The sequence below is a fragment of the Vidua macroura genome, chromosome 9 (assembly GCF_024509145.1).
Source record: "Vidua macroura isolate BioBank_ID:100142 chromosome 9, ASM2450914v1, whole genome shotgun sequence".
In the NCBI taxonomy this organism is placed as follows: Eukaryota; Metazoa; Chordata; class Aves; order Passeriformes; family Viduidae; genus Vidua; species Vidua macroura.
This window is the reverse complement of record NC_071579.1, coordinates 1,130,471-1,147,049: the sequence shown is the minus strand read 5'-3', so window position 1 is coordinate 1,147,049 and position 16,579 is coordinate 1,130,471. Positions and strand designations below refer to the sequence as shown.

General features: G+C 54.2%; 1 protein-coding gene across 2 annotated transcripts in view; it reads right to left on the bottom strand.

Annotated features, from left to right (window-relative positions):
- Window positions 1-8,136, bottom strand: part of NOTCH2 (notch receptor 2) — an 82,926-nt gene extending 74,790 nt beyond the window's left edge. Inside the window, exon 1 of one of the 2 annotated variants that reach the window (XM_053984758.1) lies at window positions 8,055-8,136. In XM_053984758.1, the coding sequence (XP_053840733.1) occupies window positions 8,055-8,136 (82 nt within the window). The remainder of the gene's footprint in view (window positions 1-8,054) is intronic. The other variant, XM_053984759.1, reaches the window with a different exon arrangement.
- Between the last annotated feature and the right edge of the window lie 8,443 nt (window positions 8,137-16,579).

Below are 16,579 nucleotides of genomic sequence, written 5' to 3'. Positions count from 1 at the left end.
GGGACTTGGAAGAGTTAACACAGCAGTCCCACTAAGCTCTCCCTGCAAACCAACCAAATTCAGTCCAGCAACTGGACAGCTTGGAACAGACTCTGGTTCTGCAGTCCAGGGCTTGAAGTGTTATTTCTCAATAACTCTGGAGCACATAAACAGGTCACACGCACTACAAGGCACTATAGGAACGTTTCACGCTCGCAATCCCTATAGAGAATACAGTTAAATTCAACCCAGATCCCCGGGAAAATTATCAGTGTTTCCCACAATACAAGTATGCTTGTTGCTGTTAACTTGATTTCTGAAAAGGGGGCACTTGGATGGCGCTGCTTCTGCAGAGCTCTCAGGAAATGAACAAAATTCCACTCTGAGCCCCTTTCAGATAACCCCCGAGGTCAGGGTTACCAAGCGACAGAAATATTAACACGGATTTTGCATGGCATTCCCCCCCGCAGCGGGCAGAAACACTCAGGCTGACTTGCACCTGTCTGACAATTTCTATCCCATTTAACCGCAACGTCCACACGGCTTTGACTCCAAACTTCATCTGCTGCTGTCTAACACTGCAGCAGCTTGTTTTCACAGCAAAGATTAGCTCTAGTTAGCAGGGCTCGGTTTCACCGTGTCCAAGAGAAACTGCTCTGTGTCCAAGGGAAAGTGCCGGGATTCCAGTGACTCCCACCACCCAGGCTACTCCAGGGAGATGGAGGAGGGTTAAAGGCAGCCATGCCACGTTTCAGAGAGCCAGGAGGGGACCCGGCCTTGGGATTCTCATCTCACCACCTTGAATTTCCATTCTTTTCACACCAGTCGAGCCAGTGAAGCAAATACTCAGAGGATTATTTCTTTTGTGCTCGTGCTTTCAAACACAATTTTGTAATCTCGTCGAGTACCCGCGTCCCCAGTGAGAACTGAGCAGCCAGTTGATTTTGTAACCCACGTAGTAAAAGCTTAACCAGCACTTGGCCAAAAACACCTTCCAGCACAGCCACACAGAGGGGAACAAGAGACTGACGGGGTCACAGTAGAGGATCCCAACCAAGGATTCCAGCTTGCTTTGCTAGGGCAAATACAGACACAGCAGAGAGGCTTTAGCAAAGTAATGATTAATTTTTCTGTGGTTTTTGACAAATTATTCCCACCTTGAACTGCTGTTTAGCAGATCATTAAACTACTACCAGCCTTTAGAGTTCCTTCACAGAGACAATGGGATATATTTTGCCTATCGCAATTCAGTAGTGAAAGAAGCTAAGAAAACAAATACAAAAATGCTTCTTACTTTTTGGCCTTTAGACTGAATAGAAATACTTTGAAATGCAACAACAGCTGAAGCAAATGTAAATGTAGCCATATTCTATATTAAAATAAGTATTAAGGAGTCATGTGACTTCTCTTGGAAAAAAAAAGAAATCACAAGGGAAATAGAAGACTACAGTTCTCACAGTAAAATTAGCATTTCTGTGCACAAAGCACTGTCTTCCTGTATTTCACTATATCTTTCATAAAAATTTCATAACACATGCAAAACCAAGGCATTTCATCATGAATCACTTCAAAAGCTACTTCTCTGCTACTCGACCATGTTGAGATCAAGAGTCAAAAGCGCCAGAAACTACCTCCTACCTCAGCCAGCATAAAAAGTTTGTTTTGCTACATGCATTGTGTGCACTGGAAATACTCTGGTGTGTACAGCATGAGAGAAGGCAGCCTCGCCTTGAAAAGATAAAGCCACTTTTCTAGAAGCCATATATAGACAGCATCAGCACGCTGTCAAGGCTCTGACAGCTGCTTTTGACAGTTTTCTTCTGCGTTTAACACAAACAGAAATGGTGACTTGTTGGGTGGTTTCCTGGGCTTGCCATAGCCTGCCAGAAGCTAGGTTAGCCTCGTGAATTTTAGGCACATTACAGGGATATTGGGGAAGACACTCTCTGGCTTTCAAAGGACTGGCATCTCCTGGAGAGGGCAGGCCATGCCAGAAAGGAGCACCCAATTTCTAGCAGCCACTGCGGCCAAGGTTGAAGGAGTTCTCAGAAAAGGGCTCCTGAGCGCAGGCAAGACGAACACTTTAAGTGATACTACCCAGCCTGGAGTCCGTACCAACCCTTGCTGCACTGAGATGCAAACTCTAACCCGACGTTTAACATCCTACCAAGACTATTTTCCAAGGCCAGAGGGAAAACCCAGATAACCACTGCTGTAAAACGAGCACAAGATACACCACAGGGAACACCGCTGTTTTCGACATCCACATCTGAAGCTCACAACTGGGGCACAATTATGCCTAGATTTAATTTTTCTTTTTGGCTAAAGAGACAGTTAAAATCTAGGGGGAAAGGTTTTGCTTCTGCCTCAGTGTTTTTTACGATGCCAAGATTATCTGGATGTTGTGATTTGGTTTCCACACGTCATCTGCCTACTATAAATTCAAATATTTTCTGGGCTATAAATTTAAAAGAAATAGTGTAGGATTAAGATCAGAAGTTGTGTCAGAGTTCAGCTTTTGAGAGAACTTTGCTATAGGGAACTTGAGCCATAACCAGAGCAAGTCTGAAGGGGCTTTGTTCTAACTACCCAAAGGAAAGCAATGCCAATAAACTCCTTGCCCACAAGTTCAGAGAATGTCAAGCAGAAATAGGTATGAAAAACACCAAAACAATTAATGCTGTGAGAAAGAGACATTATAAAGCTGATTTCCTGCAGCTTTGTGGTTGATTATCCTGCATTTCAGAAGGTGCAGGCTCTGACCAGAGGTTTTACTTTAAATAAGGGGAGACTGATGTCCTGGCAGAGAGCTGCTGGTACAGCTTTCTTCTCAGGAGGACACTACATGTGCCTCTCTCCTCTTTCTGTCCATAAATGTTTCATTATGTTCATAGAAAATCAACCAAGACCTCTCTCCTGTGTGGTTGAAGCTTGCCCATAGGTTCAAAAGCTTTCTGGCAGGAGTGGGTGGGAAACAACCTACTTGAACGTAGGAAAAAAGTCAAGCTAAAAACGCCTTTAAGACTAGACAGAAAGTAAAGGACAAAATAGGTTTCTATAACCTTTATGCAGCCAGTGAATTTTCTGTCTCGATTGAGATTCATGAGACTCAGCCTGTCAGTTCAACTGTGCTACCCATTATGTGTGAAGGGAGAGGAGGAAAAAGGATTTGGAGCCCTCAAACAACAGCAACACAAGACGAGGCATAGAAAATCCCATGCTCAGGGCTGCTTGTCAGAGGTGGATCAGCTCTGAAGAGGACAACCATCAGCGTGGCCAGAAACACCAGTTACACAACAAATCAAGGGGGTCTCAAATTCCAAGGGAGAGAAAGACAGCTGCTGATTCCCTTCAGGAAAAACAGAGCGTGAAAAAAGCAGTTAATGCTGAAACATGAGGTACGTTCCGTAGGAAGATCCTCCATGTGCAGAAAAGGGACAAAATGCTTCCACAGCAGCACAACACACAACTGCTGGAAGAGCTGGTAAGGAGTAAGCAGCACTGTACATATGGGGAGAATACCCAAAGATAACCAAATTTTGGAGGAAAACCACAAAGGACTAATTAGGCTGTTCACTAGCCTCAAGAGATTACAGCTCCAGTGAGATTATACAGCAGGGAAGAAACCACTAGTAAATACCAGCTAGCTGAAAATAGGAAAATAGCTTTTTCTATTTTTTCTTTTTTTTTCTGAAGAACAGATCATCCTATGGCAGGCACATGGAGGGGGAAGGAAGCAAACTGATAAAAAATCCTTACTGTGAAAAAGCAGCAAAGCCTTATACCCAGCTCAGATTTAGAAACCATTAACATTTGGGGAATTTAAACAAGCTGGCCGGTTTGCACTTCACACACTGAGGGTAGTAAAGACAAAGCTTGTCTACAGGGCATGGAAACAGTCTGTAAAGTGAATTGCTTTAATCAGATTAAGACATCTCCACTGTTTTTACACACAAAAGCCTGAAATCAATTGTATAATGCAAGATTCATCAACCGAGAAGCAAAGCAGAGCTCAGAGAAATGTGAAGGCACTCAACCAACACTCTATACCTTTTGGGAGAGAAAACTTTACTATCTAAACTGGTTTCCTTCACTAATGCTCTAGACAAGTGCAAACAATTTTGAAAAGAAAAATATTTAAGTGGATTTCAGAAGAACAAGCCTGTAAACATGAAGAAATGAATCAGGGTTTTTTTTTTTTTTTTTTTTTTTTTTTTTTTTTTTGAGGATGCCAACAGCAAATCTAACTACACAAAGCTCTTGGACATGCAGAACCCCATGCCTTGTCATCATTTGGTTCAAATCTCTCTTCCAAACACCTAGGACCCCAAAAAATGCCTCATTAACCCTCCTAAGAACAGAGCTGGGAACCATCCAGTAGATTCACAGGTAGAGTTGAAGTCTTTCATCACTGGGGTCTCAGGCCCAGGAAGCTGCAGGAACACTGATATGTATATCAGATGCAGCTACAGTTCATGTGACACTGCTGCCACTGAAAAACTACCGATAAAAACTCGCATTGTAATAGATACTGAATTTAGGATGAACTTGTCACACAGTTTGAAAGGCTGTCAGTCACCATGTTCTCCATCTCCCCATCCAGCTACTGTCCTCTGCCTTCCCCCATTTGCAGTTTTCCAAACAAAGCCAAAATGCCTAAAATCCAGAACTGCAATATAAAGCACTTAGTTAGAAGGGGGGAAAAAAAAAAAAAAGTTTTCAACAAAAAAAATGTAGGGAGGGCAATTAAAGAGCTGAAGAGGTATTGGTGTTTCCATGGCAATCTGGCAGGCGGGAGCCATGCTTGCCTCTTCTCCCAAGTGTTCCGTCATTCTGCAGCACTAAATCTTTATTAATGTGAACGCTGAGCATGTCTGCCCGTGCAGAAATGTTATCCCACCGCCTGCTCCGCGCAGCGCTTCCGCAGCCAGCCCGGGTGATGGCAGAGAGGAGAGAGGAAGGCTTGCTGCATGGAACAAACAGCAGGCGCCCGTGCCATTTTGAGATACAAAGCTCTTTTTTCATCCCCATGGCAGGCTAAAAAAAGGACATGTGCCCTAGGAACAGACTATTTTCTAAACAGAACGAACGATTATTTCTGCAGATCTCAGATGACCCTGCTTAGAATGATACAAGCACCATTTCTCCTAGACAAGCCTTCGACTTCTGTTGGAGAGGCGATTTCAAAGCAAATTTGGAGAAACTGAAGACATAAAAAAATCCACAAAATTACTTTTTAGCACGTGCTTAGGAAAAGCTCTTTTTGCCACAATGCGGATGATGTTTCCCTAAGGTGTCCCAAAGGAGGGATGACAATAACCACTGTATCGATGCTCCACTGAAGAGTCACTAGCCAAGAGTACAAACTCAAAGGAAACGATGTTACACCTGGAGCTACTATTGTAACTGCTTGGTTTTGATGCTAAGACAGATTCCCAGAAGAAACAGGCTGCCAGAGTCCTGCTACTGCTTTTCCACCTACTCCTCGTCCTGGGTTCAAAGGCCAGCCACCCATACTCTCTCATGGCACAGACGCCAGTTTTGGAAATGGGAGAACCCAAACAGGGTCTTCTGAAGGTAATCACCCACTTAGTGCAACAACAGCAAATAATAATAATAATAAAATAAAAAAATAAAAAAAAAAAAGGGGGGGGGGGGGGGAAGTAGCTGTGGAAGTTGAGAAAAACCCAACCCATGCACTGAAAGAGATTCAAATGCCAACAGAGGTGCGAGTCCTCCTTTCCCAAGGATTCAAGTCCTGAGAACATGAGCAGGAGGATCTTCACGTATTTATAATCTGACTAAGTGATGCCCTGCAGGAAGTGATGCGAGTTAGCCAGATTTTCATAACCCTCCCTTTTGAAAGTCTAAATCAGCATCTTTGATAAGAACAAATTTGATAGATGGCAACACCTTCAAAAAATCAAGTCAAACTTGCTCTCCCATAAGCAAATCCATATCAAGCAGACCAGCACTGTCAGCGTTGTCTGAAGTCCTCCAAATTTCGCCGGGTGAATACTAAAGACCTCAGACTGCAGTCCACGCCAGCACAGCACCGATTAAAAACGGATTGTAACCTGTTAGAAACACTGGCTGGCAGGCAGCAGCAGCAGCCTGGTGAGCCAGAGCACAGCGGGTAATTAGGGTGGGCTTGACAGCCGGGATCCCCCTGCCTTCCCAGAAGAGAAGGGACTGGTTCACAGCAATTATCAGGTAAGTATCCCTCACCAAAAGCGCAGGTGTTGCTGCCCCACCCCAGATTACTGCACCTTCAACTGCAGCCCTTTGCAAAACTAAACTGGAAAAGCGAGTTGCTGCACCATGGGGCTTGCATGATGAGACAAGGCTGAGTAGTCCAAACCATAGCGCTCCGTGCATCCAGGAGCCTCCTCTCTATTGACCAAGAGGGCTGACATCAGGTACCTGCCCTCTCTTGCACAAGAGCATCAAGCCAGTTGAATATGCACCCGAAAATACCCTTTCGGTGACTTCATCTTTCCCTTTCCCATTAATTGAAGCCACAGCTCCCACTCCCAGGGAGCGACACTGACCAGATGCAGGTCAGTATCTCACAACAACAGGAGTCACTTTCAGCCTGGATTTGTCACCTCTGCCGACCAGCCTTTGTTCAGCACCAAGAAGAGATTTCGCCCACCAAGGCAAAAAATTTCGGCAGCACGGCAGGACCTCAGCCACCTCAGGCGTGCGTACCCAGGCAAGTGACAACAGGTGATGCCACAGCTACTTCTCTCAGCCCCTCAGGGAAAGGGCCAGCAATAAGCTGCTAAATTGCTCGTATGAAAGTACAGTTTCACTAAGTGGACACGACATTTAGTCTTTGCAAAATTAGTATTTTGCCATCTTACTGGACTGTGTAAGCCATTTCCAGAAATGACAGTGCCACTATGCACCACAAGTCCATGCTACCACAAAAGCGTATTTCTAAGACACCTACCCCTGAAAGGCCCTTGAATTCTCCTTTTGAAGAAACCGAGCCAAAACACATTTGTGAAACAGCTTTTTTCTAAACTCCAACTTACCTTCTTGCAACATATTAGCAAAACTAAATCGGCTTTCAGAGGGGATTACTGGGAAAAAAAACCCCAACAACGTTTCTCCCAGGAGACAAATACTGAGCACTTTTAATTTGACCATTTCAAAGTCAAAACAGATCGATTGACTGACCCAACTACTCTGTATCCAAACCAGCAAGAAGCGGTCAAAACTCCGCATTCAACGATTTCCACTCCAAAACCATACTGAACGAGAAAAGTACTGAAAATGCCAGTGTCTTGCTTGCTCATCCCTGAACAACTCCCACTAATAGTTTCTCCCATGGCTGCACTCTTCACAAGTCATCTGAAGACCAATCTAGCCTCTCAAGAGTAAAAAGAAGGAATGAGAAGGCACGCAATCCATCAATGACTGCTGGTCCTCGACAGCTTTAACGCGGCGCAGGAGTGCGCAAGCTTTACTCCGGGAGCAGGAGCTGCTGGAAAACGCCATGAGATCCCCACCAGAACCCCCCGGTTATGGCTGTGGACCAGCGCTCCAGACAAGCTGCACACATAATGCGAGCGCCAGCGTGCAAGGGGGAACGGTGGCAAAAAGCGGCACTTCCCTCAGATGTGCACACATGGCTTTATCGCGCCCGGACCGATTAGCAGCAGCAGGAGGAGGAGGAGGAGACGCAGAGATTCTCTCTGCGTGTGCAGGAATGTCCCCAACAAAGGTTCGCTGCGCAGGTATGCGGAGCGACGGGCGCCGCAAACGCTTTCCCCCGCTCCGGGGCTGCCCCTTCCCGCAGCTCCCCGGGACGAGCGCATCCCTCGCACGGGCGGCCCGGGGCGGCTCCCGCGGCTCCCCCGGGCAGCGGCTCCGGGGAGCGCCGTTCCCACGGGGCTCAGCCCGCCGCCGGCGGCCCCGGGCCCCCCGCGCGATGTCACCCGGCCGCGGGTGCCCTTCCCCGGCGGGAGCGGCGACCGGCAGAGAGCCCCCCCCCGCCCCGCGCCGCCCCTCGCTCGGCGCCCCGCCGCAGCCTCCCCCCCGCCCTCCCCGCGCCCCCCGGCACTCACCGGCGGCGGGCTCGGCGCGGCGGAGCACGGCCAGCACCAGGGCGAGGAGCGCGGCGAGCGCGGGCCCCGCTCCGCGGGCCATGGCCACGGCCGCTCCCGCCGCCACGGGCTCGGCGGAGGGATCTGGGCGCTCGCCCCGCGCGGAGGGACACGCCGCGCGCCGCCCCCGCTTCCTCCGCCGCGCCCCGCCCCGCCCGGCTGCCGCCAGGGGGCGCCCGCGCCGCGGGGACGGAGGGGCGGGGACGGGGCGGGAGCGGGGCCGGACCCGGGATGGACCCGGGAATGGGGAAATGGGGGAAACGGGGATGGACCCGGGATGGACCCGGGAATGGGGAAATGGGGGGAACGGGGATGGACCCGGGATGGACCCGGGAATGGGGAAATGGGGGAACGGGGATGGACCCGGGATGGACCCGGGAATGGGGAAATGGGGAAACGGGGATGGACCCGGGATGGACCCGGGAATGGACCCGGGAATGGGGAAATGGGGGAACGGGGATGGACCCGGGATGGACCCGGGAATGGGGAAATGGGGGAACGGGGATGGACCCGGGATGGACCCGGGAATGGGGAAATGGGGGAACGGGGATGGACCCGGGATGGACCCGGGAATGGGGAAATGGGGGGAACGGGGATGGACCCGGGATGGACCCGGGAATGGGGGAACGGGGATGGACCCGGGAATGGGGAAATGGGGGAACGGGGATGGACCCGGGATGGACCCGGGATGGACCCGGGATGGGAAAATGGAGGAACGGGGATGGACCCGGGATGGACCCGGGAATGGCGGAACGGGGGAGCGGGGATGGACCCGGGATGGGGAAATGGGGGAGCGGGGATGGACCCGGGATGGACCCGGGATGGGGAAATGGGGGAGCGGGGATGGGCCCGGGAATGGGGAAATGGGGGAACGTGGATGGACCCGGGAATGGACCCGGGATGGGGAAATGGGGGAGCGGGGATGGACCCGGGAATGAGGGAACGGGGGAACGGGGATTGACCCGGGATGGACCCGGGAATGGACCCGTGGATGGGGGTGATGGGGCAGTGAGGGAGCAGAGCTGGACCCCGGGCTGGACCCAGGGATGGGGGCGATGAGGGCCATGGGGACTGAGGGGCTGCACCGTGGGGATCATAGAAGATGGGAGGCAGTGGGGATGGGGGCAGATGGCAGCAAGGGTGGGGGAGTGGAGAGTGAGGGCAGCAGGACACGTTGTGCCCCAGCGGGGCGGTGGCGGCGGTGGCAGGTACCCACGGGAGAGGACAGTGGGGCTCTCCACCTGAGAGTGAAGCTCTCTGCTGCCCTTCACTCAGATGTGGGGTGCAGGCAGCAGATCTGGAGTGTGCCCGTGGGGATGGGAAATCCGAAGCCAGCCTCGGCACGGAGGCTCGCCCCAGTGAGCAGGGGAGCTCCTGGAGCAGACGGACAAGCTCGCTGCCCCACGGCTCACCCCCACAGCTGCTCCTGCTGCAAAAGCCCGGGAGGAGACCTGTGTTCCCACGGAAGAGGTCTCAGGAGGACAGCAGCTGGATTCAGCCTCAAGATCCCTCCCAGTCCTCAGCTATCATTTAAAGCGTTAAAAATCCTTCTGCCCTGGCTCAGGCTCCGGAGGACTGAGAGCCCTTTGTGTGCAGTGCTGACACGGCAGCCTGGCCCGTGAAGGCAGGATTGTATCGGGTCTGGGGGAGAAAAGGGGCAATGAATAAACCTCACTGTTTTCCCCCTGTAGTTCTCCAGATCCCAGAGTCCCTCCCAGGCGTGGGGCTGGACAGTCAGTGCCCTGACCCCATGATGATTTTTGCAGGTATTCCAGTGCAACCCTCTGACAAGTCCCCCTCCATCCTGCACAGCTGCCAGAGCCTCCCGTTGCTGCTCCAACAGCTGCTCGTGCCTCACAGCCATGATGGCCATTCCATGGGATTGCTCCTGGCCCCCCGCCCTCCCTGCAGCTCCTCACCTGCTGAGGTGGAGGTCAGACTCCCAGTATGCCCCAAAACCCCCCACATATCCAATTATGGGTGGCACTGACCAGCACTTAAGTTAAAATGATGACAAAGGCAAGCTGGGAGTTTGAGGAGGGACAGACAGGGAATGTGACTACAACAACAGAGGTTTGGGGATGCTCTCCTGAATGCAAATCCAGGAGTAATTCTGGTGTTTCACCAAGAGCTGCCATTTCCAGCTCCCCTCAGCGCTGAGCATTACTTATCACCCCTGACCTTGAAGTGGCTCATCCTCCACTTTGTTTCACTTGGCCTGAGCACAAGCCTCCGAGCCCCAGAGCAGGGACAGGATCCACAGCCTCCCTGGCACAGCTCTTGGGAGCAAGCAGCTCCAGCTGGCAGCTGAGGCTCAGTGGGAGAATCCAGGGAAGAATCCAGGAAGAGGGAAAGCATTGCTTCCCTCCTGCAGCTCTGGGGAACCTGCTGATTGCTCTTTTCTCTCTGCTCTGACCCTGCCCTCACGGTGCACAAGGACTCAGCTGCTCATGGGAGAGAATCCCAGGGCAGCTCTGTTGGGGAGATAAAAGGGGTGAGAGCAGCCATCAGTGGGTCCTCTGCATGGTAGAGGCTGGGAGTGACTGAGTGGATGGACAGAGCGGATTTTGCTGTGAAGGAAGGTGAGTGAGGGCCAAGCTTCTCTCAGCTGCCCTGGCAAGCTGAATTGCCTGTGCCAGCAGCGAATGCACAGAGCAGAGCAGAAAGGGGACGGGGACAGGTGCCCCACTGTGTCCCCACACCAAAGTTCGTCAATTAGCTCCCCATTATCCTCGTGATCCTGTCGTTAAGCGAGAAATCCTTTATGGAGGAGTTAGAAATGTGTTTCAGCATTGCTTTGCCTGTGTGCAGCCCTACCACACACCACCCCAGCCCCAGTTTCCCACCCAGAGAAGACCAGCAGCCCACACTGGAATGGGAGAGCTCTGGCAAGGTGTCCTGCAGTTCTGTCTGGTTTCTGCCGTGCCTTGCCCCTCTTTGTCCACGGAGTGTCTCACCCAGGTGTGGGAGCCAAGCCCCAGCTGCTGGTCAGGCAGGGTGCCTGGCACAGGGCTGGGTGCACTCTGGCACTGGAAGCAATGCCAGCTGAGGGGCTAGGAGAGCTGAACGGGCTCCATATCCACGGCAGAGTTTGTTAAACGGCCCCAGCAATTAGGGAAATCCTGGCACTTTGTCTGACAAAGACTGGGAGATCAGGCCCTCCCTGTGACTCCACTCAGAGTCTCACTCTGCCATGATTTTGGTTCCACAGAGGATCCATGCACTTTTCTCAAAGAAAGCTCTCAGGGGCAGCATCTCCCCAGATCCCAAATGCCTCACCTCTCTCCAGCCCGGGAATTCTGCCAGGCAGATGTGCTGGGGGCTCTGCAGTGCTCACCCCTGCTCCTCTCACAGAAGGCAAAATGCATTTGAACATTCTGAGATGCTTTTTGTGTGTCTGTACCTGGTCAGTGAGGACCACGGCAGTTCTCTGTCCGTCACCTTGGAGGAACTGCTGATTTCAGCAGCTTTGTATTGGCTTGCTCAGAATAAATTGTGTTTTCTTGCAGTAATTTTCAGTGACACTGATGGTGGTTCAGGCATTCAGACCTCAGCTCAGCCCACAGCCCAATGCCTGCCTTGCATGCCTGGTTTTACATGTTATCCCAGATAAACAGTGTCTTTATCCCTGATAACCTGCCCCTGATCTGGGGGTCCTTAGGACAAACGTGCTCAAGTCCTATGTTCCAGCTTTCTCTTTTGTGATCAGAAAAGCTGGAACTACATTAAAATGGGAGCTGAGGGTGTTTCATAGTTACAAGATGTCAGCAGCCAAGAGGTTTAAGAAAAGCAGGAGGGAGAGAGGCTTCCAACAAAATCCTCAGGCCTGGCAGCCTTGTGCCTGTGCTGCAAATAGCTTGTCCTGTGGCTCATCTGCAAACTCTTAACATCCACGTGACTTGGCTTATGCCATGATTACCTTACCTGCCAGCCAGCCTCGTCTTAAAAAGAAACAGAGAAGTGCAAAGGCATTCCTGCATCAAGCCCCGCAGGAATGCTCTGGGCTCCCTGTTCTGCTTCTGCTGCTAATCGCCAGGGGAATTTGTACCCTCTGCCTTAGCTGCCTGCTCTCAGCAGCCCCTGGAGTATTTCAATTGCAGATGAGTTGCGCAGCTTTTACCAAAGTTGGTCTGACCTACAGAGTGGCCATTAAGCTCCAAATGCCCCTGGCTCTGGGCACGCAGTGGAACAAAAGCGGGGTTTGTGGTCACCCTCCGGGCCACAGCCAGCGCTGTAATGACGGCTGGCACAGTGGCATGGCCGCGGCTCAAGGAAGGAGCAGCTGCTCACCACCGTCATTGGGTTCCCTTTTTGGGGTCTGTCTCCAGGACAAAGAAACGGGAAATCTGTAACTCTGTAGCTCTCCTCTCGGCCTCGAGCAGCCTCTAGGTAGCGAGAGCAGCGATCGGCAGCAGGCACGCCCAGGCAGGGAGGCCACCCCTCCGGTGCCGTGCTGTGGCACGGCCACGCAGGCACGGCCCCACCAGCTGTGCTCCCCGTGCCTGTAGGAAAGCAGGATAGGGGCTTCCTCCTATTGCTGTGGGACCCAGAGCCTGGCCTCAGTCCCCAGACATGCTATTATGTCCCTCCTGTCAGCGGGCAGGAGCCTCTGCAGCCAAAGTGTGCCAGAGGCCACCCTCCTCGGCTCCCAAGGCAGGTGCCTGGGGCAAGATGCCATCGCAGCTGCAAGGGGCTCATGGCTATGAAGGGGGGAGCATGAAACTCCAGGAAAGGTCCTGAGGAGCCACACACACCTCAGAGTCTCCGGGCTCGGGCTCCACAGGGACCCACACAGGTCCCAGTGCATAGGATTTGGGGTCGCTGTAGCTGCTGCAAGCACATTTTGTTCTGCTCTTCTATGCAAATCCTGTCCCTGCTGCCAATTTGGGGGCGCCCCAGCTGTGGCCGACGGGGAGGGTGCACTTTTGTTCCGGGTGCTGTGCCACAATAGGGCTGGGGAATCCTGTTTGCAGTGAGCATGGGCAGCGTGCCAGGGAAGCAGAGGGTGCTGGAGTGGCCAGAGAGCACCCGCAGGGCTGGGAGGGTGAAGAGGGGAGAAAAAGACAAAATAGAGAAAAAGCCGTGACAGAGGAAACAGGTTTATCATCTCTCTGCAGAGCGCTGGGGCTCAGCCACAAGGGGTTTTCTGTGGCATGATTCAAAATTACACTGGGCTGATGTATGCAGCCATGAGTGAGCTCTGAGAAAGCCTCGTGGCCGGGTCTAACAGCCCCGCTGGGGTGGGCACGGGGAGCAGGGACTCCCCAACTTCTGCTTTATCCCCTGCGGTGGGTTTGTGAGCTCAGACATGCATGCGGCAGCTGGGAGCAGCCGTGTGACGCTGCGCAGGGCTCGGAGCTGTGGGCAAACCCCGGGGCAGCCCTGCAGGGCACCCAAACGGTGCACGGGGCAAGGCGGGGGAGAAGGGGACAGACTGGGGAGGGGAGGTGGCATGGCTGCTCCAGCGAAAGCAGAGCCAGGAATACATCTGGGCAGACAGGCCAGAGACTGCAGGGCTGCAGGACTGCAGAGAACTGCAGGAAGTGCAGGAGGGAATCTGCGGGGGAGAAGTCAAACCCCACCTCTCTCCGGTGCGGGATGCTCAGCGACCCTCAAAGAGCTCAGGTCTGGGGTGACCAACAGGGGCAGAGTGGCGAGGGGGTCAGGGGCTCGGCAGGTGACCCAAGTCCTGCCCTTGTCGAGCGCTCATGACCGGCACAGCTGCACCACCGGGGACAGGGGAGATGGCACAGCTGGGGCGTGCTCGGGGGCAGGATGTGGGGCTGGCTCAGGCCAGTGGAGGAGGGTTGGTCCCACAGTCAGCTGTCCCTGGCCAGCCAGCCCAGCACCCCACCCCCAGAAAAGCCTTAATTTTTGGTGGCAGAAAATCGACATCCTCCTTTCCAAAAGGGCACACTGAGGCAACACAGTAAAGTGTGAGGGGCAGAAGGGACCTCCCGAGCCCCTCAGCCTGGCTCTGTGGGACATCCCTCCCTGGCCCTGGTGGGATTCAGAGCCCTCCAGAGCTGTGGCAGCTCACACTGGCCACACAGGGAAGGAGAACAAGGACCATGGTGTTCAAAGGCTGAACTTCAAGCCCTGCCACCCTGGCCACTGCTGTCCAAGCACTTCTCTGGTGTTGAGTGCTCTGGGCAGGTGCTGCAGGCACAACCCTCCACACCACTGGGATATTCACCCATAGCAAAACAGCTTCCAGAAACCATCTGTGGCCAGACTGCCTTGGGATCCCAGAGGAAAAGATGCTGGAACTGGATCTTTCTCAAAACCTACTCAGAAGAGGGGTTTACAAGTGTGAGGAGCTGCTTCAAAGCAGAAGAACCAGCTGGTGCCCAAGTCAACACAGAAACCAAAACCCTCTTGCTCCCAGAGTGGTGCCAGTGCAGAGAGCGGCCACAGCCTGTGCCAGGAGAGACTGGTTGATATTTGGCACGGTGGCTGAAGCACCCAGCCAGACTTTGCCATCCTGCTGCACTCTTCCTCTCCACTCGTGCCCCACCCATGGCAGGTTTGGCAGCATCTGGGAACCAGCTCAGCCTGTCTGCTCTTGCTGCCTGTCTGTCTGCTCTTTCACTCAGGGAGCAAACCCCCGTCACCCAAACCTGGCGTGCCCAGCAGTGTAAACCCTCCAGTGGGCAGTGGGGTACGCAGCCCCTGTTCCCTGCTGCGGGCACTGTCCCCAACAGCACCCCTGGCTCTGTAGCACAAAGACACCCAGGGGTGCCCCGACCTGAGCTGAGGGGTGTCAGCAGCCAAAAAGGACAGCTTTTCACCTCTGTGCTCACACGATGAGCAGAGCAGCTCCCAGGACACCCTGCACCAGCATCTTTTCTTTTGCACTCTGTCTCTACCCCGTGCCAATATGTTCTGAGTGGCAATGGGCGCACTGGGGGAGAAGGGAGAGCTCAGCTCAGCTCTCTAAACCCACCCAAGCAGGGCTCAGGTGCTACAGAGCCTCCAGGAGTTTGCCCCGCTCCCACGTCCCACTTCCCCTCTGCTCCGCCTGTGCCCCACATGGGACAAAACCCCTCGCGTCCACCCGGCTGAGGGGGACCCGGCTGAGGGGGGAATGCCCAGCGGACAAAGGCTGTTCCAGAGCCCCTGGAAGCAGAGGGGGACCTCAGAAGCAGAAATAGAAATGGACAAGGTGCTGGGCAGGGGGTGACAGGCAAAATCCCTGCGGGAAGCGTCTCCCTCCGTCCCAGACCCGGCTGCACGGTGGGACGAGGCCAGCAGCCCCGCCTGGTCCGCGAGCCCTCGCAGGCACATCCCCGGCGTCACGGGCAGGCTGCGGCTCTTTGGGGAGGCCAGGGCACCGCAAGGCGCTGGGGGTGCCCTGAGGATGAGCTCCCTTTGTGTCCGCAGCCCCGGGCAGGCACTGCCATCTGCAGGCAGAGCCCCGGGACCGGTCCGGCTGCTGCCAGCACCGCGACCCCCGAGCCGGCAGGGACCGGCCACCGCCCCCAGCAGGGACCGGCCAGCGATCCCAGCCGGGACCGGCCACCTCCCCCAGCAGGGACCGGCCACCTCCCCCAGCAGGGACCGGCCACCGCCCCCAGCCGGGACCGGCCACCTCCCCCAGCCGGGACCGGCCACCTCCCCCAGCCGGGACCGGCCACCTCCCCCAGCAGGGACCGGCCACCGATCCCAGCCGGGACCGGCCACCTCCCCCAGCCGGGACCGGCCACCTCCCCCAGCAGGGACCGGCCACCGCCCTCAGCCGGGACCGGCCACCGCCTCCAGCCGGGACCGGCCACCGATCCCGGCCACCGCACACCGCGGCGGGGAGCCCCTGCTGCAACGGGACCCTCCCAGCCGAGAGCAGCCGCCACGTAACACACGGAGAAAAGGGCAGCGGCTTCTCCTCCCCTCTGCCCGAGCAGCCTGACGAGCTGAGCTCACACCTTGGCTGCGCAGGAGGGGCAGAGATGCCAGCAAAGCAAAACCACCTGCCTGTCCACACCTCCCCTGTTCGAGGGATTTTGAACGCAGCGAGGAAATTGCTCGTAAGGTGCTCCCTGGAGCTCCATGCTGGCCTGCGGGAGGGGAGGACTCCTCGTCTTCCCTCTAGGCAAGCAGCACTTGCAGTTCCGTGCCCCGCTCACACTGGCACAGCCCACGGGGGATACACACCCCACTCACTCCCGGTTTGTGCTGCTTCTCGTGCTGCCCTTGTGAACAGCATGGCCACAAAACTGTCCCCATAAAATTCTGCCCGTGCCAACAGCTTTCCTGCCAACAGGCAGAGATGTGCCAGCAGGGAGAGACCCCTGCTATAACCAAAGTACAGCTTCTCTGGCAGAAAATGGTCAAGATCACATCTTTCAACTAGTTCTGCCTCCAAAAAGGAGCCCTTAGCCCAGGTGGTTCCATCTATGGGGTCTTCACCCTCCTGCGTCCCTGGAGGGAAGGAAAGCATCCCCCAAGGTAACAGCAAGGAGACAAAGGACACTCCACGCCGCAGAGGG